This window comes from Alosa sapidissima, chromosome 3, assembly GCF_018492685.1.
Source record: "Alosa sapidissima isolate fAloSap1 chromosome 3, fAloSap1.pri, whole genome shotgun sequence".
Classification (NCBI taxonomy): Eukaryota; Metazoa; Chordata; class Actinopteri; order Clupeiformes; family Clupeidae; genus Alosa; species Alosa sapidissima.
In genome coordinates, this window is record NC_055959.1 from 6,188,175 (window position 1) to 6,209,232 (window position 21,058).

A 21,058-nucleotide genomic window follows, 5' to 3' on the forward strand; every position below is an offset into this window, starting at 1 on the left:
ATGTGAACCCTTTTGAAAAGTCAAGCCCTTTATTGTTTCTATTTTGTCAACTGATTTTTGTGACAACAGGGGTTGATAGCCCTGTTTGGGCCCCCTTGTTTGGTACAGTGATTTTTTTTTTTTTTTTTTTCAAAAAAAGGGGGAGGGGGCTGTAAAGGAATGTCCTTGTAACCTGGCTCTGACTGCTCTAACTTAATTTAAAACTTTCATCTTCCTGTGATGGATGTAGGCAATGGACTTTTGGTTTTCGAGGAAAACATAAAATTGCCCTCTGAATTGAAGTTTGTCTGAATGTTTGGCCATCTCCAAACATTTCTCGTGGGGCTCTTCATGTGTTGAATGTTCAGTTAAAAAGGGTCAGATATGACTACATGCAATGGGTCATGCCTATCTATGGAAATGTAGTTCTCTGTATAGTGGTACTTCCTTGTTCCTCAAGTCAATGCAAAGACCAAGAGGACAACAATACCCACAATCCAATATGGTTGTCGCTCCCTTTCGTCGAGGAGAGTCATCAGCACACACGAGGACTCGCGTTGAGTGCTGAGTCGAATCTCTCTTTCTCTCGCCCCTCGTCGAGAGAAACCGGCTGTTTTATCCTACGAAAAACGGAACCCCACTACACACACAGGAGGGAAAGTTTTAGCCGCTTTAAGGGGTGACACCGGGTAAGGGGTGGACACAAAAGTAACTGCGTAGCCGACGTTAGTCTACACTTAAGTACAGTGAAAAATTCACATACCCACGATGGACCCGAGAGACACAGCCCCAGATTCTTGGGAGCAGGAGGACGATGGCGAGGCCGCCGTCGACGTGCAACTATCGGCCTTCAGCGCCCTTAACGTGAACGCCAAGCCGTTTGTCCCAAATATTAATGCGGCAGAATTTGTTCCGTCCTTCGCTCCGAAAGGGCCCACGGAAAATCCTGACTCTGGTGGTAAGTTGGCGGTCACGTTATGTGCTTTGGTGCTTTCATTAGCACATAGCCAGCTAGCTAGCTTGGTAGCATTTAAGTCGGCACACGGCTTCACGTTCTAGGTCTGCAACTACTTTGCTACTCTTGAGCCTGATCGCTAGCTAACGCTAACTTACATCACGCTCGCTAAGCGGAAACGTTGCTAGCTAACATTAGCTAACAGGTAGTAACTAACGTTAGCCTGTTAACGTTATTTTAATATATATATATATCACCATTACATATGGTAAAACTAAACCTCATAGCCTTTCAAACGTAGGCTTGAGTGTTACATGTGACATTGATTAATACCATGACTGTTAGTGTTATTCCATGTGTTAAATAAATGACGTGTAACTTGTGGATGTGCTAGCTAGCACAACTGGCCAATAGTCTACCTTTAACTTAGAGGTGGGATCCGCGAGCATGGTAGATGGTTTGCTAACCTACTATTTGATTTGACCGGCGAGCTATACAAGTTAGCAAGCATGTCGTGCTAACTAAAGTCATGTGACAGTTGTTTCTATGCAAAGCGACTGGGCTAGTAAACGAATTAAGATAATGTGAAACATCAACAAATGATGGCTGGAGTCAACGTTGTAGACATTGTTGGCTAACCTTGGTGGCAAATTTAGTTAATTATCTACCAGAGTTCTGCTAAGTTACGTCTCAAGGACCAGTTTGGCTAACGCTAGTACTCTGAATGATGCGTGGTTGTGTCTGGTTAAATGCAACTGGAGGTTATGGTCCCTGTGATAAGCACAACCGAGATGTTACCTCACGATTAACTACACCCACGTGCAAAGTTACCATTTCAGTATAATAACGTTACTGCTGTGACTGGATGCACCCAAACAGTGTGTTTTCCTAACAGGGACTGTACCCAACCACGTCGTGCTGGATTGGAACGAAACCTTGATTATGTTTTCTACGTGCATTTCCGCCTAATCTGCAGAATGTCACAATTTGTTATACTGTATAATTAGTAATTGGTCTGAATATGACCCTTGATGAACAGCAGCTTGATGCTGTCATTCTACACTTTGCTCCTTTGATAAACTGTGATCGGTTCCTGGATATATAAGCTCCATTACATTATCATATGTGTCACCTACACTGCACAGAGATCATCATATGTGGTCCTGAAGGCAATGCCTTACCTGAGGCAAGATCCTACAGTTTTCTGTACATAGCAAAATAACAAAAATGTTAATCTCCAGTGTAGTAGTTTATAGCTGTTTGGTTAAGCCCGATTCCCTGCCACTACTTGGCCTAGTGACCTACCATCTAGGAGTTTTTCAGAGTAGAAAACCTGGTTTACTTACAGGTTGAAGTATACCTCCTCCCTCTTGGAGTTGTAGGGCAGTGTTTTACTTTTGTTAACTTTTACTACTTTTCAAACCCCTGTGTAACTTTTGTAATGCATACATTGTGCCCCATCTCCCCTGCAATTACAAAGAGTTAATTTAGTGTGGCCATGTTACCGCTTTGACTGAACACCCAATCCCATCTGGCTGGATGGGAATGTGTGTAACATTGTTGTACTAACATTCAAGTTAAAAAATGTGTAACCTGCATTTGGTTTGACTGACCGCTGCATCACACGACTCAGCTATTTATGGATTAAACTTAAACAGCTACAATTAACCTTAGAAGAAACGTCAAAACATGAGTTGTTTTCTGTGTGTTTCTGTGCAGGTGGTGATACGGTTGCCAGCATGGAGATTGCAGAACCTGTAGGTAAGTGCCCAAAAACCACTTTTCTTGCCTTCTGCCCCAAAAAAAGGTTGTCAGCTTTTGTTTGCACCAAGTGAATAGAGGGCTTAGAGGCAGGCTAAGGTACAGCCACAGGCAGATCTTACTCAGCATAGACCACTTGTTTTAGTAATGCTACAGATTGGTGTGTTACATCATGGCAAAGAGCTGCGGTGCGAGCTGACATTCGGCACTCCCTGCTGTGCTCTTGTTTGTGTTCGGTGTTGCCTGCAAAGTGTTGCGCTAGTGTATATAAACAGAGTTGCTGGGTGATCTGGTCAATTAAAACTGAGACTCATTTAAAGGGCTTTTTTTTGGACAGCACTTGAAAAGGATGTTTTGGGTTAGTTTTGCCTTTAGTCTGTTGCGTTCAGCAATATGCGTGCATGTTGTGTAATTCTTTCCTCTCACCTTAAGTTAGTCAGGTGCATCAGTCCGCTTCATCAGTCAGTTCCCAAGTGTGGATGCAGAAGACCTACGATCTATTGGCTCCTATCATCCAGGCCATATTGTAAAGACTTGTCATGGGTACAATGATATTGTACTGACTGTAGCAACCTGTTCGGACCAGCAAGGCAAATCATTAGGCGTAGTGTCAGGGTGTGGCTCTCGCAAGCCAGGTGAGGCTATGTGCGAGGGAAGCCTGGTGGTGGGTCTGGCTTCAAACCAGCTGTTAACAGACTAGGGAAGACCAATTAGCAGGTGTCCATGAGCGCTTCCCAGCGCCTAGGTTAATAATTCGTCTTTCTGTGATTCACTAAGGGAGCATAGAGTTTAAATTTGTTGGCCCTCTGATTATGGGAACTCCCAAGTGTACAGTGAGTGAGTATATGAGTTAGGGGACTGTGGTTTGGATGCCTTGAGATGTGAAAGCATGTGGTTTGCACTGTACTGTCTAACTGGATTGGCTGTCAAATGTATGCCGCCGTCCCCACATGCATTCAGTAAACTTAGCTTTAGCTGTAATGCCCTGTGGCTATCGTTGTCTGTTTGGGGTTTTAATGTGTTGCATCTACTAAACGTATAGTGGTCACCTTAAAGACCCTCATGTGAATACATGTCAATAAGATTACATCTTATTTCATTGTCAGCACCCCCGCCCCCCCATCAGTGTTTTTTGACTGAGGCTTATGCTTTAAAATCATTGTTAATGGTCAGAGATCTGGACAAAAGGAGAAGATAGCTAACCACTGTGACATTAGTCAACAACAGTCACTAAATGCTGTGTTGGAACCACCACACATTAACACTAAGAGAAACGGGCAAATACAGAGAGATGAGATGTTTTGGAATCACTCATCAAGAAGGTTATTGGTAACCAGAACATAGTATTTATGTTTGTGTGGGTTAGAGAGGTTATGGACAGACATACAGAGAGTGAGTATGGATGGATGGATGCATGTCTGAACTCGCCTGTGTGTGTGTGTGTGATAAGTTGTGTGTTAATTTGTGTTTGTGTGTGTTAAGCGGCCCCCTTGGAGAACGGAGACGCCGAGATGGCTGTGGAGGAGACGTGGGAGCAGAAAGGGGCGGAGCCCAGCGAAGCAGAGCCGGGAGGCGGGTCGGGCGGAGACGAGGGTCCGGCAGACGACTCGCCCCAGGACGAGGGGATGGAGGATGAGGAGGAGACACCAGCGCTCAAAGTGGTCCCCGTCCCGAAAGACGCTCCTAAGAAGGAGCACGTCAACGTGGTGTTCATCGGCCATGTTGGTGAGTGTGGTCAGAGATACAGGTTTCTTCTGGGGGATGCAGGGGATAGAATGGTTGGTGTGATTAGTTTCCAAATTTCATTGGTGATGGTTGTTTCACCGCTGCCTCAGTAATCAGTGTTTCCTGTGGACCAGGAGGTTTGGCGTGGGGGAAGGGGGGCAGTCAACAGTGTAATTATTTTGAAACAGGCTTTTACATAGGCAAGAGCTCAGTACTAGATCAGCGGTACAGGCTATGTGGTGTACAGCTGTTTCGATTAGAAGCTAAACTGCTCAACCAGGTGTAGCTTATGTTGGAAATCGTGCCACATATCCTATTTTCACCATTACAAAAATGACAACAATAACACTATGCTGATTACCATTTTTTTTAACGGATGTTTCAAGTAGCTAGTTACAACTATAACTAGGCTTCGTTACTGTTGTTAAGTTGTGGTCTGAGACAACTTGCTATCTGTTCTTGGGATCAGTGAGCAATTCATTTGGCGGGTTGAAAACGAAAAATACAACAGGCAATTTATGGGCGTCTGTCTATGTTTTGTTGTTGAAACTTGTTGACAGTGAAATGGCAAACCAGTTATAGATGTTTCAATCCTCACTGCTGCCGTTTTTGTGAAGTGTGAATTTGGATGCTGTACCCACGCAGGATAAGTAGACTCTAGAATAAACCAGAACGGCATGCTTGCGGTTGTGTCCCTCGTCCTAACTAGTTAAGGCCTGTTACCTAGCACAGAGAAACCACCACCAGCAGGACTGTTTTATCAGCTGTGACCTTACTCCCTTCGCTCTCTTATCTCCCCCCATACTCCTCCCTCCCTCTCTCTCTCTTTCTCTCTCTCTCTCTCTCTCTCTTTCAGATGCTGGCAAGTCCACAATTGGAGGTCAAATCATGTAAGTAGCAATGGCTCTGTGTTTGGCACCCATCTGAGCGATTGTTGGTGTTCAGTGTCTGGTAGGTTGGCAGCAGCCATTCTCACGTCCTTGTGCTCTCTGGTCCTCTGGGGTGCTTAGGTACCTGACGGGCATGGTGGAGAAGAGGACTCTGGAGAAATACGAGAGGGAAGCGAAGGAGAAGAACAGGGAGACCTGGTAAGAACACACAGACCATTCTCTCAGGCCATTTAACCCTTAGGGCTCGATTGACGCAAAGTGTGTCAAAAAACACACCCATTCTTCTCTGTTACATTGCTCCACAACTATTAGTTGCAGTAAGATGAGACAGAGATACGGAGCTATCAATTGATACCAAGTACATCCTTCTGGGTTATAAAACAGACAGTGACAACAAAATAATAACACACCATCATGTGTTTCTCTATTGCAAAGCATTTTCAAAATCCGGTTTCAGTCCTAGCAAATTCCTGCATGGTCAGGGTTCCTGCGGATCCTTAAAAAGTCTTAAACACAACTTTCGGTTTTTAAGGCCTAAAAAAAGTCTGAAATTGTCTGGGATGTCTTGAATTTCGAAAGGGAGGTATTAAATTGCGTATGGGACCGCCAGCGAGCGAGTGCAAGAGAGCGAGTGAAATGTTTTCATCCGGTTTTGTGTATTTAAAACGCAATTGTATAAGTGACTATAAGGCTACGAGAGGAAGTATTGCAGAGTGAAGATGTTTTTCACGAGTGTGGTTAAAGGTGTGAAAACAGTAATAATACAGTATGTACAAATATGCCTGACGTTTTCGTGGTGTAGCCGAGGCCTGAGACATATGCAGGTAGCCTACGTGAGCAGTAGAATGAGCGGGAGAAAGAGCTGGTAAGCCAGTTAGCGATAGGGTGGCCATACGTTCGAATTTAGGCCGGACATATGGATTTTACTATGGACTATGGATGCGAAGACTGCTGGTCAAGTTATGCGCAGTGCTTTTGTCACTCGTCTGATAATTTGCTGCGCAATTTATGAAGGAACCACGGACTGACAGAAAAAGAAAACAAACGTTTTCGCAATCAGGAGGAAATACTGTACATTTTAAGTTAATCTGTTTGCATCTTTCCAGCGTGTGTTGCTGGCCTAGCCTAGGAAAGAAAATATCTGTCTAAGTTATAATACCTGTAATATCTGTCAGCAGCTTGCTTGACAGCGTTTTTCCAGTAGGCCTACTACGCAAAAGTTGTGAAATATAACCGCATATTTTTTGAATGTCTGCGACTGGCCACATAAAAAAAATGTGCGTTCATAATACGTGCGTGCATAATAAGTGCGTGCTTGAGATGAAACCAGCAGCTTTCAGCAGGATCATGCGAGGAGGCTCTGTCTCTTACAGTAATTAATTTAAAAGAAGTCAATGGTTTTACAATGTTTCAGTCAAGCTTTGGTTGGTTTAGATACAACTGGTATGCAAAATGTAAAGCAGTGGATTAACTTTAATTTGCTGTGCTGCATATGACCCAATAGATGCACATAGTAAATTATATAAAGTAGGCCTATTAAAATATTTAAATAGCTTAGTTTAACTTTGAAAGAAATATTGAAGGGAATCGTCCAGTGCACATGTCTTTGGCAAGTAGCCTAGGCTACTACAGACACAGGTGAAGAACAGTCAGCCTCAGCCAGTAGCACAACCAAATATGTACAGCCAGCTTCAAAAGCAAGCAGCCCAGACACAATTATTATTCTTTCGCCAAAATATATCTGGTAACTTCTGTAGACATCCAAAATGGGGTGGGGCTTAAATGATTAGAAAAAAAAAACTATTGCATAAAACAGTTTTTAAGTTGTCGTATGTATCGTTTTGCCGTGATATAGTCTTAATTTTTCCATTTAGAGATGTCTTGAAAAGGTCTTAAAAGTCTTTAAATTTGCACTTGGAAAATGTATGGTATCCAATTCAAGGCTCACATTGCATCCCAATTTGTTCGACAAAGAAACACTTATTTTGCCTTTACTTTGTTCATTGCAATGCAGTAGAAAGTTGTTGTAGAGAATCATCATGAGTGCACACACAGGCTAACGCGCAAGCTCGGGTCAAGTCAGGTCAGATCAGTTCGGGTCACAGATATGCAGCACAGAATGGTAATTTTTCATCACTAAATAAAAAATGGCATTTATTTCTGTAAAGCACACACCACATATTTCTGTACATTGCTCAGCTCCAAAGTCCCCCTCCACCATGGTTGTTGTATTGCCAAATTCAGTTCAGTCTGGTCTACACATACATGAAATTCATGTCCAGCAGCTTGCTGTGGTGAGATACATTTCAAAATGTAAGAATTGTATAATACACTTTTTGTCTTTTTATTATTTCAAAATGGAAATCAAATCAATGCAAGTTTTAATACATGAAATGGTGGCAGATCTGGATAGCCTAGACTGTGCTGAAAAAAATCTATATATAGCATGTGTGAATGGCTATATTGGCTACTTTTTTGTATAATTGCTTTTTGAGAAAGCTGTTCATACTGACGTGGGTTGCTGTCATTAGGCTAATCAGTACCGTAATTCTACCTTGGAGTTTGTTCTCAGGTGGTCTAACAAGTTCTTTGGTCTCTCTGCCAGGTACCTCTCTTGGGCTCTCGACACAAACCAAGAGGAGAGAGACAAAGGGAAGACCGTGGAGGTTGGACGTGCGTACTTTGAGACTGAAAAAAAGCACTTTACCATCTTGGATGCCCCGGGCCACAAAAGCTTTGTCCCCAACATGATTGGTGGAGCGTCGCAAGCTGACCTGGCTGTCTTGGTGAGTGTGGTGGCTTGACTGACCGGACATAAACTATGTACAATGTTACCATTATTGGGATGGGAAGTTCATCAGCATGATGTGATTTCTAATGGGCCTGCCAGTAGAGGGCACTGTTTGAATAGGAAACATGAGTATTAAACCAAAATGAAGAGTGGCTGTTATCTAGTTGCATCAGGGCATGTAAGAAAGACAAGTGCCATCCAGTCTGAAGTGTTTTGAAGAGAAAAATGTCAAACATTTGCCAGAATTTTTTAATTTCTATTTCCAGTTTGGTTTGATTGGTCTGTTGGTTTAGTTTGTCAGTTAATTTGTGCTTTCTGATATTTGGTTTTAGTAGCTATCTATATATTGTGTCACAGGTGATCTCAGCCAGGAAAGGAGAGTTTGAGACCGGCTTTGAGAAAGGCGGTCAGACACGGGAGCACGCAATGTTGGCCAAAACTGCGGGAGTCAAGCATCTGATTGTTCTGGTCAACAAAATGGACGACCCCACAGTCAACTGGAGTCTGGAGAGGTGAAGATTGTCTTAAATCTAAGATTACTCAGTCCTCTTGTCTGATGTGTTTTTAGTAGATACCCCAAATAGCAGTATTTTATATCTTCGCAGTGAGTGAGGTTTTGATTTTTGGTTTTGGTTCATTTCAGGTACGAAGAATGTAAGGAGAAACTCGTGCCATTCTTGAGGAAGGTCGGCTTTAACCCCAAAAAAGACATTCACTTCATGCCGTGCTCTGGACTAACAGGGGCCAATCTAAAAGAACCAGCTGAAATGTGCTCTTGGTATACGTAAGTACAGCCCATTCTATATGCGTTTGCCACTCATTGTCCAAACTGCAAATAAAATCCAGTGTTTCCCATACATTGACTAATCTGTGGCGGGGCGCCACGAAATAAAAATCGGCCGCCACAGATTAATATTCTATATTTAATTTGATTTAATTTAAATTAAATATAAGGTCAAATCCTTGCATTGCCATTGAGCTGCGCTTTTTACGCACGCAGCCTTTCCTTGCCCCGCCCCGCTCTCTCTCGTAGCCCACTGCCACTCCTCTGCATGTGCATTTAACAAAATATTCACGATTGTTGAAGGATTGTTGTTGCCACATAGAAGCATTGCATAGAAAACGTCTGGTTAAATTGCTATTAAATCCGCTTAGCATCGTGACCATGCTGCGCAAATTTGTTCAAAACTGCTGCATTGAAGTGAACTCGGCTAAGGTCTTAGCTCAACATAGTAGGCTACATTGAAGAGACTAAACTAAGTTAAGTTATGAAATCAAGCAGTTATCTCAAAGCTAACGTTAGAATACTGTTTGGATGTCGAATTTAGCCTACTTACAGCTGCTTGTCAATTTCGTTGAAGGACTCATTTTATTGACTCTGACACTGAATGTTTGCAAAATCCTGATGTAAATGGAAAAGTGTTTTCCCAAAAAAGTGCTTGTCCCAAGGAGAAGTACGAACCTTTTTTTTTAACTATGTAGAAAACATAGTCCAAGTCAGCTACCGCCACAAATTAAATCCAATTCTGTGGGAAACACTGAAATCTAACCAAGTGTTATTAATCTTTATATTAAGATCAAAAGACCTATTTGTTGAGTTTGACTTATTTTAAGGAGTCTTATCAAGACAAATGTGCTCAATGCACTGGCAGCCAAATTTGCTTGTTTTCAGAACAAATTTGCTTAACCCACTGGCAGCTAAATTTGCTTGTTTTCATGATGAGACGGCTTGAAATATGATTTTACGAGAAAGTACTAATGTCTCTTTATACTGAAAACAATACCAACTAGATTTTTTGATCTTGATATAAGATTAATAACACTTGGTTAGATTTTTATTAGATAAGCAGTTTTTGTAGTGCTTTCGACTATTTACTTTATGAACTGTGTGAGACACTGAACATTTTTGTTATACTTATTTTTTGTTTGTAATTTGAATGCATACTTTTATTTTTTCACAGAGGGTTACCATTCATTCCACATCTGGACAGTTTGCCAAACTTAAACAGAGCAAGTGACGGACCGGTGAGGTTACCAATTGTAGATAAGTACAAGGTGAGTAGCGTGCAATTTTAATTGCATTCCAGCTGTCACCAACATTCAAACAGTTCGGGCCTGTGTCCACCAATCATGTTTTTTGTGGCGACAGTGCCCTCAACATCCTTTTCAGAGTGCTTCGGTCAAGTGTTTCGGTGTTTCCGCTAGATTTTCTTTTAACAGTGGCAGCTTTTAAGGTTACAAGGCTAGTATGAAAAAACTGGGGGACAGGTGTCACTCCCGGGATGTTCTTTTAATTCTAGTTGCTAATCACACCATTTAGCCTAACGTGACTTGAGAGGGACAGGATTCAGGAACTAAAGACAGGCCCATCTTCTGTCTGACTCGCGTTACGTTAACCCATGCATTAAACCACATGTCGCTTGAACGTACCGGTAGTTTACGTTGACAATGGAGAAATGCTTAGCTTACTTAGTTTATGATAGAAATTAGGTTTTGTGCCAACATGTTGTAGAAACACAACCCACAACACTGCCTTTATTTGGTGCAAATCTCCTTTACTTTATAGTCTGCGATTCACATTAGGCCTACTAGGCCTTCACCACGAGTGCATACAAAAATGTTTTTGGCCAAGTTTTGCTTTAATCCAATTTACCTTCGTTACTACCAGTCGTTGGTTTTTTACTGCGTCAATTCGCGATTGAGTGCGTATATAATGTAACAGCATTGTCTTCGCGGAGACATCCACTCTCCAGTTTCATTTTTGCTGCTGTTGCGAGCGAGTTAATAGGCTACGATATGGGAAATACTTTTTTAATACGATCAGCTTCAGAAATGAATGGGTTTTCCTTAGCCTGGGCTACTTTTTCAGCATCCAGCGGAGGGCATTTAGTAGGGATCTACCAATTATCGGCCGGGCCGATTATTAGGGCCGATATTTAGCATTTTTATAATAATTGGTATCGGTCATTTTTTCCACCGATAAACCGATACTGAAATGGATAAAGAATGAAACGTGCTACTTTGTCTGTAAAGCGTCTCTCACTCCCTTCATTTGCTACTCTGTGGTCGAGAGCACTGTCCCGCCCACTACACCGTCTGATTGGTTAGTTAGCACGATTGCAGCCAATCAGGATCGAAGACTGAACACGGAGAAAGTTTAGAATTTTCACTGAGGCTTACTGTAGACTGGGCTTCAGCTATTTTTCGAAGGTAAGGAAGGTAGGCCTACCTTACATTGCTGAAGTTGCAATGAATCACAATCATCTACTACACTGAAGTTACAAAAACACTACTTTGTAAGCTATTGTCTCTTTGATCCGGATCAATAAGTAGCCTAAAGCACCCACCTCCTTCATTTAGCGAATTCCCGATTGATGCACGTTAGTCATAGCCTACCGTTTACTAGTTAGCCTACAAACTCGTGTGCTGCGCGTCGAGTTCTTTGCATCCGCCTCGTCCATTAATTGTGAATAACGGGACACCTCGGCGGACATTATCCCTTAGGCCTACATCCTAAATTATGCGATAGCGAACGTCAAAAAGTCTAGTTGCTGCTTTTTGACGGACTGTCAGAAAAGACTACAGGCACCCAGGGTCAGCCGTAATTTAATCAGACCTGAACTAAATCGCGTCCTGAGCTTACAATTACGTGCCTTTTAGGCTCACAGAAGTGTAGCTTATAGCCTACATATGGACACAAATTGCATGCTTAAATAGCCTAAGAACTATTTTAAAACTGTTTTGTTAAACTATTAAACCATAACACTTGCCATCACGCATGCACCTCTTCCTCTCCCTATCCCTCTCTCGTGCACTCACACACACGATGGCAAAGCATCCTCTTTGTGACAGGTCTCTTACAAGCACATAGCCCATTGTGTATGCCTATGGAAATAATTGCTATCAGTCAGCTCTTGGATTAACATGATACACAGGATTTACACTTGAGATGCAAGTTGATAGACAATTGTGTATCAAAAGAAGAAAGAAAAGTTAGCATAATTAAATGCTTTTGAAAGAAAATTATTTAGCATATCGCCATAGCCTAGGCTACTATCTACCCCCCTTTTTGACAACTGAAATATCGGTTTTACATATCGGTTATCGGCCTCCTGTTTTGGTAATAATTGATATCGGTATCGGCCCTGAAAAAACCATATCGGTCGATCCCTAGCATTTAGCCTACTATGCTTCCGGACAATATTTTGCATCTCTTCTAATTCTGAAGCAGTGGCACCACTAAATGAAGAGGAAACACTGAGAAGAAAGTTAATGTTTTAAATAGGCTACATCAATACAATATATAATATGTGAAGCGAAACCGGCCACCATGCTGAAATAAACGTAGAGGAAACACTGTGTATATTGTATGTTACCAAAACCGTCTGCCAGCACATCTTTTTGGAATGTTGCCTAATGCTAACTAACTAGCTAACTGAAATGGCAGCAGTCATTCAGGACTCAGCTCACTAAATATGACTTCGACCGACAAAGGGAGTTAATTTGGCATTACAACAGTATAGGTCATCCCTCTAGGCCAGGGGTCTCAAACTCCCGGCCCAACCTATGTCAAAATAATAATGTAATCCGGCCCTTGAGGGTATTTTTAATTGCGACAAACAACAATACTAATTAAAATGGACGATAGATCCAAGTACGGTGACATCTCTTTGTTTTTTTTCTTGTACTCTTCTCCACTATTTGCTAGACATCCAGAGCTTGATTCAAACCCAAAATCGCTGCGCAAAGCTTAAATAAGGAAATACTTGTATTACACGCGAAAAATGCGAAGTAGACACCAAATACTGAATAACGTTCACGTGTGATGAAGTCTTGGGTAGGCTATGTTATTCACTTATTCTAATTTCTAAAGGAGAATATCTGCCTTTTGGAGATAATGATCGACCTTCTATTTACAGTGATAAGTCACGGATGGTGCATCTGTGAATGGAGGTGCGTCTTTGCGTGTATACGACGGTGTCCACTAAGCATACCATGCTTATTTTATTTATAATAAAATATTATGTTAAATAATTATATTATATTATTTATTTCAACCCTCTGCCCAACATAGCTTGGAAGTTGCAGTGGTAATCGTGATGATGGTGTCCGTAATGGACGTGGTACAGCAGGGGTAGTAGAAATAGGGCTCTGAAGAACTACAAAGTCACCCGCGATAGGAACTGATTTGACCAGGATACTTTATTGTAGGCCTTGTGGTTATAGGCTAGTAATAGTTTACTATTGTTGGTATATATCTTAAGCCAACTGTTTTCCTGTTAATTTGTTATGTGGGTAATATGACAAAAAAGAAAGTAAACCTGCTCAAATATGCTCAACATCCGGTATTTACTGAAAGGTGCATAATTTGAGGTGCTTGCCATCCAGTGGCAAATTAGATGGGTAAATTTACCCCCTTCATAAACTTTTGTTCATACTCAAAAGATTTTTACATTTACAGTAGGACTTTATCTCTGACCACTTTCAAGCCATGGCCTTTTAAAATTTTGATATGAAAATCCAATGGTGTTGCTTTCTTAACCCTGACGCCTAGTTTGCCAGATTTAAAAAAGTTAGGAGAGGGAAATATTTTTATTTATTATAACACACACATAGGCCTACATGTTTTTATGTTTGTTTTTATCATTTGTATTAATATTTATTTTATCATTATTTTATTTATAAGCTAAGGTTGCTAGCACGGGTGTCTAAAATAGATAAAAAGACTTGCACTTTCTGTTTGTAGTCTTGTGTTTGAAAATACAGTATTTGAAAAGAAAAAAACATTGCATTTTAGGAAATACACTGACGTGGCCCTCCAATCAGATGACATTGGCAGAAGTGGCCCTCAGCTCATTTGAGTTTGAGACCCCTGCTCTAGGCTTTGTAATTTGCGTTCAGTTTGCAGCAGTGATTTAATGTTAGTCACGATAGGACTTGGCTGATTGAGTTTTTCTCTGCGCCTACCAACATTGTTGACGGTGTAGGTCCCGCCCCTTCCTTGATTTCAATTGGCTAGCAAGAGAGAAGTGACATTGACGAGCCCAGCGCTGACCGGAAAAAAAATGGTCAGCGCTGAGGGCTTTTTTCCGCCAAGGGCGCTGAGCGCTGTAAAAGCTGAAATTAATAGGATTTCTATTGAAAATAGCCGCCGTCGGTGCAAAAAAAATTTGTTTGGTGGCCCTTATGCCATTCATCGATCTGAGAATTAAGCGTACTGAAGGTTTGGCTCAACCTGAATCAATATATTTTGTCATTTCAGGACATGGGCACTGTGGTCCTTGGAAAGCTGGAATCGGGATCAATCGGCAAAGCAAACCAACTTATCATGATGCCCAACAGGGTAAGTTTATAGTACACACATTGTATTTGGCAAAAAATCATCTCTTGTTCCCCAGATTTAGTATTTTAAGCCCATCAAACATCCTACCATATCATATAATATTAAACTACGCTGCATTGATGGGACTGGCTCATGTACAGCCATATGTGTGGCTGTTTAGCAACCAAAGCAGTGTCTGTGACAGTCATTTAGAGTTCATGTGTGGTGCTAGTTTTGGTTGTACCGGTGAGAGTACCAGTACATGGATTAAACCTAGTCCTGGACTAACTTCAATGGAGATTTCCTTCGAGGAAAAAGATTTGGTGCAATATGGCCGATCCTTGACTTGACTGTGTGTGTGTGTGTGTGTGCTAGCACACTGTGGAAGTTCTGACTTTGCTGTCAGACGACGTGGAGACGGACGACGCGGGACCAGGCGAGAACCTGAAGCTGCGGCTCAAGGGAATCGAGGAAGAGGAGATCCTTCCGGGATTCATCCTCTGCAACAGCGAGAACCTCTGCCACACAGGGCGCACCTTTGATGCCCAGGTACAGTGGACCCACCACACATACACTTACCTATAGCCTCCAGATGATTCATCTTAAATTTGTGCTATCGCTTTAGTTGCCGTTGGCAGCAACCTAGAGCTTTATGGGATGGAAGATAACCCTGTAGTCAGCTGTATTTATGACATCATATTGTTTGTATCTTTAAACAGATTGTCATCATCGAACACAAGTCGATCATCTGTCCTGGTTACAATGCAGTTTTACACATCCATACCTGCATTGAAGAAGTTCAAATTACGGTAACCTTTCTGTTCTGGATAATTTTGTTTAAAATGTTGTGTGTTTGTGTATAATGTATTGGATTGTGTTCAGCACCTCTGGTAACTGAAAGTTGACTTTTAACACTTCTCTGGTACTTTTGTCCTATTTTCCTATCTTCTAGGCCTTAATCTGTTTGGTAGACAAAAAGACGGGCGACAAGAGCAAGACGCGGCCTCGCTTTGTCAAGCAGGACCAGGTGTGCATTGCCCGGCTGCGGACCGCAGGAACCATCTGCCTTGAGACATTCAAAGACTTCCCTCAGATGGGACGCTTCACCCTACGAGACGAAGGTGAGTTTGCACTCAGACGACGTTGGCACAGAGGGTTATGTAACACTGATCAGTCATTAAAATGAGTGACTTTGTCAGCGGTAGAATTATTTTAATATACCTTGGGAGTTGCTTGAAGTTTTAAGTCACACTGAAGGGAACCAAAGCATATTATTTTTAAAAATATGTTCTGGGGCTTTTATGCCTTTAATCTGACAGGATAGTGGAAAGAGTGACAGGAAACAAGTGGGAGAGAGAGATGGTGTGGGATCGGGAAATTACCCAGGCCGGACCTGTACCCGGGTCCCCTGGAGTGGGCCCAAATATGGTACTGGCGTACAGTTGCGCCACAGCGCCCCCCACAGATCAGATGAAATTTATGAATAAATGGAGCAAAGGCTTAAAATAGAGAAGGTTAACATAGTAATGACTGCAAAAGAGGTGATTCAGCATTAACCCACTATGAAAAATCTAATGAACTACTTAGCACATTGTAAACACTAACAAAATTTTATTAGACAGACAGGGCTGTGCATGAAACAACAAAATCAGTCCGTGCTATTGATGATATACCAGCTTAGCACCAGTGGTGGCTTATTTAAAAAGGTTTTCTAAAGTGTAGCCTATAGATGAGGTGTTTGTAGCTACATATAGATGCTAGAGATTTTGTGAATTGTGCTACAAAACTATCAACCTCTGTAGCACCAGTGGTATGAACAAAAAAGTTAACGTACAGCCCTGGCGGTTAAAATGGAGAGTGGAGCAAAGAGTCAGATGCTCAGATGAGGTGTGCGTGCATATGTGCGTGCTTGCGCGGATTAGACGCCTTCCTTAGAGTTTTCCCTAACCCTTTTTGACTGACTGATGTTTTCTCCTTCCACCTGCAGGTAAAACCATTGCCATTGGGAAGGTGTTGAAGCTCGTCGATGAGAAAGAGTGAACCAGTTGCATGATGGGTGTTTTCTGGAATGACCAAGCTGAGGCGGAGGTGGGCGGCTGCAGAGTCAGTAGACCCCCCCCCCTTCACAGCCCACCGACTCTCCTCCACTCCACTACCCCCCCCCCCCCCCCCCCCCCCCACAGTCCCCTCTGCCTCCCGAAGACCAGCTGAAAAAAAACTAACAAAAACAATTCTTGTCTCAAAAAGATATCTGTTTTTAAGCAAACGGAAAAAAATGAAATCAAGTCCACATGTGTCAGCTTTCTCATATTGAGAGCTCAGCGATGCCATTTTGGTTAGGCCCGTGAAAGACCTTCCATTCCCATTCCCTTGCTGGTCTACTCTTGTGAGCAAAAGAGATACATTTTTCTCTGATTTTTATTATTTTATTTTTATTATTGATTTTTTTTTCTCTCCCTTTTTTGCTTCCATTAAAATAAAATAATGGCAGCAGTTATGTGGACCAGTTTTTTTTTTTCCTTTGTTTTTTTTGCTCTGAAAACATCAGATTTAAACATGCAGGGGAAAACAATGTTTGAGAAATTAACCGGTTTAAACCAGAATGTTAATATCTTGGTTGTACATGTCTCCCTTTTGCTTATTGCCCACTTTGATTCCTCAACTTGTGCAGTTCTCCTGGAACAGGCACAGACGTGTTCACATGTTATTAAAGCAACTTCTATGACAATAAATATTAAATTGGGGAAATAGTCCTTGCTCTTTATTGTTGAATTCAATTTAAAGTGTTTATTTGTTCCATTCTAGCAAGTAAGATGCAAGTTCTGCCATGATATACTATGCTCTGATTGATTCAGAAAGGTTCCTGCATATCTTGAAAAGAGCTGGAAAGAACTTGGTGGCTCCATCCAGTAAAACATCTTTTGTCTGAACATCTGAGAGTGCTGAAACTTTTTCTTGTCCGTTGTGTAATGAATGACTTGAGTTTTGGGTCAAATGGTGTTGGGTTTACTCGCTGCTTCCAGCAAGATAACAGTAGACATTTATCAATATACTGGAATGTTGGTGCCTTAAAGGAACCGTATGTAAGAAATGTATTTCAATTAATCATAAAATGGCCCTGATATGTCACTAGACATTAAGAAGTCATGTTCATTTCAAATACTTAGATCACTGACAACAGTAGTTCGGCCAGGATATTGTCATTTAAAAAGTGAACTTGCAGCCCTCAACTGATGTTGATGTCATGTTATGTTTGGCTGGATGCACCACCCTCCACCTATCTACTAATCACAAAGTCAGTAGTGTTTCAGCATCCGGGTTGCCAGCTCTGCCAGTCAGGGAGGAGGGGGAGGGGATACACCGCTCTACAGTAATTTGAAAGTGATTGCCGTACCAGTTTTGGCCACAATCTTACATATGGTTCCTTTAACTTGTAATGGTGTAAATGAATCAGGTTTTTTTTTTTTTTTTCATCTTGTTTTTAAGTATATTTTTTGGGCCTTTTGCCTTTATTTGTATAGGTCAGTGAAGAGTGAGACAGGAAGTAAGTGGGAGAGAGAGATGGGGTGGGACCGGGATATGACGTTGGATTCGAACCTGGGTTCCCGTGGGCACTTGGACCCGTATATGGTATGAGCGCTGTAGCCTGTTGTGCCACAGCGCCCCCATGAATCAGTTTTTTTGAGTGTTGGTATTTATTACAATGACTATATACAGTAGAAGGTACACTTGACAACATGTATATTTATATCTGATATTGCCACAAACAGGTGTGCAACCCTTGTAGGATTTCAGTTTAACTCATGTCATATAAATCTTTCTTATAAACTGAACATAACTGAACATACTTGACTGTAACTGATTCATTGGTTGTAACTTGTAAGCAATCAGCTGAGCATGTTTTTCTGATGGTGTTTAGCCTCTGATGTTTGTATAGATAGAAGGAAGCAATTTCATTAGTAGGTTGAAACAGTTGATACTCTTGACAGTGGTTATAAAGGCTTTGTTTTTTTTCTTTAGTTTTGGGTTGATGAACAGAGGATGAGAGCAAAAACTGATGATGCAGCTCAGTGGATCGCAGAGGAAATGCCACAAGACACAAGGAAGGATTTAATTTTGCCCTGATGATGGTCAGATCACCCCAGCTTATAACTGCCCATTGGTAGAGTTGGATTTGCCTGGCTAGAGCCTTTCTTGGTCCTAGCACTGCCAGACGAGAGCATAATACAAATATAAGTGAATACAAAGATAACTTGATTGTCTTGCTACATAGAACCACAACATGCAAATTCAGTTAACTGACATGATCCTAGTTAGAGATTTCAAAACAAGACCTATCAGTTACCTCCCTTCATCATGCTTAGAGCCCACTTCCTGCTTTCCCATGTTGGGTAGTTGTGGCCCTGTCCCTGATTTGAACAGCTTTGAGTTGAAGTATTTGAACTTGATTAAACCAAATAGCAAAACAATATGCATTACATTTTAGGAGCAGATGTGTGGCCAGATGTTTGTTTGACAGGTTTTCTGATGATACTTGAAACAAATTTATATTGCTAATGCTTTCTACCTCTACATTATAGCCTCTCATTACTTGCTCCCAGCTGTTGTTCTTTATATAGGGTATATTTATATACAGTAGATGACAGACTGCTCACCATAAGCATGTGTTCAATGGGTCCAAGTACCTCCTACTATGGCTGATGAATTCTTTCACAATGTGCAGAATGAACAGTTGGCACTGGTAGATCAAAAGCCGGTGACCACTCCCACCTCTCGTTTCTATGGGTGTGGCTTAACCATCACCCCTTGCAGCATCAACTAACCGCTGGCGGATCATCAGGGATAAGGGCTTACACCGGGCCGCTGAAGCAAAGCACTGCTGACCAAAAGTAAGAGTTGTCCTTGTTTATCTCTAGCTTGCCTATTGGTTTATATAAATATATTATTATGTGTTATTATTATGTGTATTGTCCAATTAACATTTTAAAAATATATTCTGAAAATATTGTATGGTATAATAGCCTATTGGGATACTACTTTGACAGTGAGTAAATGGGTCTGCAAATTCTGTAGCTCAAAAATAACAGGGAGCTTAGTGGATTACTGAAATGATATTTAATGGGAGTAACAGACCTGAACTGTCTGCTGACTCCTTGGGATATAAATGTCTGAGCTCTTTTCCTGTGGTGTCTCTCCTGCAGAATGCTCCTAGCTGTGGCTGATGACATGAAGCCTGGTACGATGAATTCTGTATCATCCGCCTTTCTGAAGAGGAGTGCCCTCTCTCCAAAACATCGCCTTTGGACGGCCTTTCACAAGCCCATCCTGGTCTTGCTGGTTGGGGGGCTTCTTTTTGGCACAGGCACGGCTGCATCCCTGTTGTACTTCACTCAGCTGGGGAACGTGCCCTACCTGGTGGGACCGGTGCTGCTGTCTGTCGGACTCATGTTTCTGGTGACTGGGCTGGTGTGGATGCCAGTCATCAAGCAAAGGATGGAGCACAAGGCACTAACACAGATGAATTACAGCAAATTCACCTCAGAGGTGTCTTTTCCCAGCATCTCACAAAGTGTAGATCTGCTGGCCTGATGTGACTGTGTCTTGTGTGTATGTTTGTCACAGTTTGCATTTGTGAAAGTAAGCCATTTTTGTCTAATGGAGATGTAAATTAGTGGATTTTATTTGTGGGACATTTTACATCTTTCTGTCAAATGACAACCAAAAAAGGACTTCTTATCTCTTTTGCTATAAACTGTCATTTTCATTTCTCCCATTGTTGCCAGGGATTGGTTAATCCCTCCAAACAGGATTACGAAGGCAGAAAATGCTATTGATGTTAGAGGCCATTTGAATGCTGACTCAATCTACTGATTGTATTTCTTATTAATCCTAACTCTGATTTGAAACACTGCATTTATCTATTACATTTTTTAATTGTATGTATGTTGAAATAAAATGTAGGTTCTTTGTAAGATAAATAGGCTATGACAGATGATGTTTTTGTGTCATTTATCCATAGCCACCCCTTACATTGTAGGTCTCAAAGCTCAAAGTAGTCACAAAGTAGCCTATGTACAGTAGTTTACATCATTTTTGGGTAATTTTGTTGGACAGGGTCGACTGTATTCAAACATTGTTATTTTATTTTAATATAGTAACTATTATGTGTTTTCTATGCATTATTTAAAAAACATATACATATATCATATCGATATATATATATATATGCCTATATAATTTTTATTATTATTATTTATTTATTTATTTATTTATTTTTCAAATAATGCATCGAAAACACATAATGTATATATATATATAGGCCTAATGCAAATATATAACTTTGTTTCCCCCAGTGCAGTAGTGACTTTCACAAAGCGCCAATGTACCCCATGTGAATATGATTATAAAACATGGTTGGTAACCTATTTATTAAATCTCAAATCCTTAAATTCCAATGGATGGCCATGTAAAAAAAAAAAAAACCTACCACGTCATCCTAAAAAACCTTCTAAGTTACAATGTAACATCACCCTCATTATAATGTCTAGAACTACTGGCCTTGCAAGAACGACTGTCCAATGATTACTGCCCTGTACCACGATGTCACTATAAATTGTCCAATGACATTCCCATGC

The 21,058-nt window shown here is 41.3% G+C and overlaps 1 protein-coding gene across 1 annotated transcript; it reads left to right on the forward strand.

The window, feature by feature from the left end:
* Positions 1-491: 491 nt before the first annotated feature.
* gspt1l (G1 to S phase transition 1, like) lies at positions 492-17,353 on the forward strand. The gene is made up of 14 exons (XM_042087773.1): positions 492-937; positions 2,654-2,695; positions 4,178-4,420; positions 5,277-5,310; positions 5,431-5,508; positions 7,916-8,096; positions 8,459-8,613; positions 8,745-8,885; positions 10,063-10,156; positions 14,364-14,444; positions 14,799-14,972; positions 15,143-15,232; positions 15,376-15,544; positions 16,411-17,353. The coding sequence occupies exons 1-14, from the start codon at positions 748-750 to the stop codon at positions 16,461-16,463; spliced, it is 1,725 nt and encodes a 574-aa protein (XP_041943707.1). The 5' UTR covers positions 492-747; the 3' UTR covers positions 16,464-17,353.
* Positions 17,354-21,058: the final 3,705 nt, after the last annotated feature.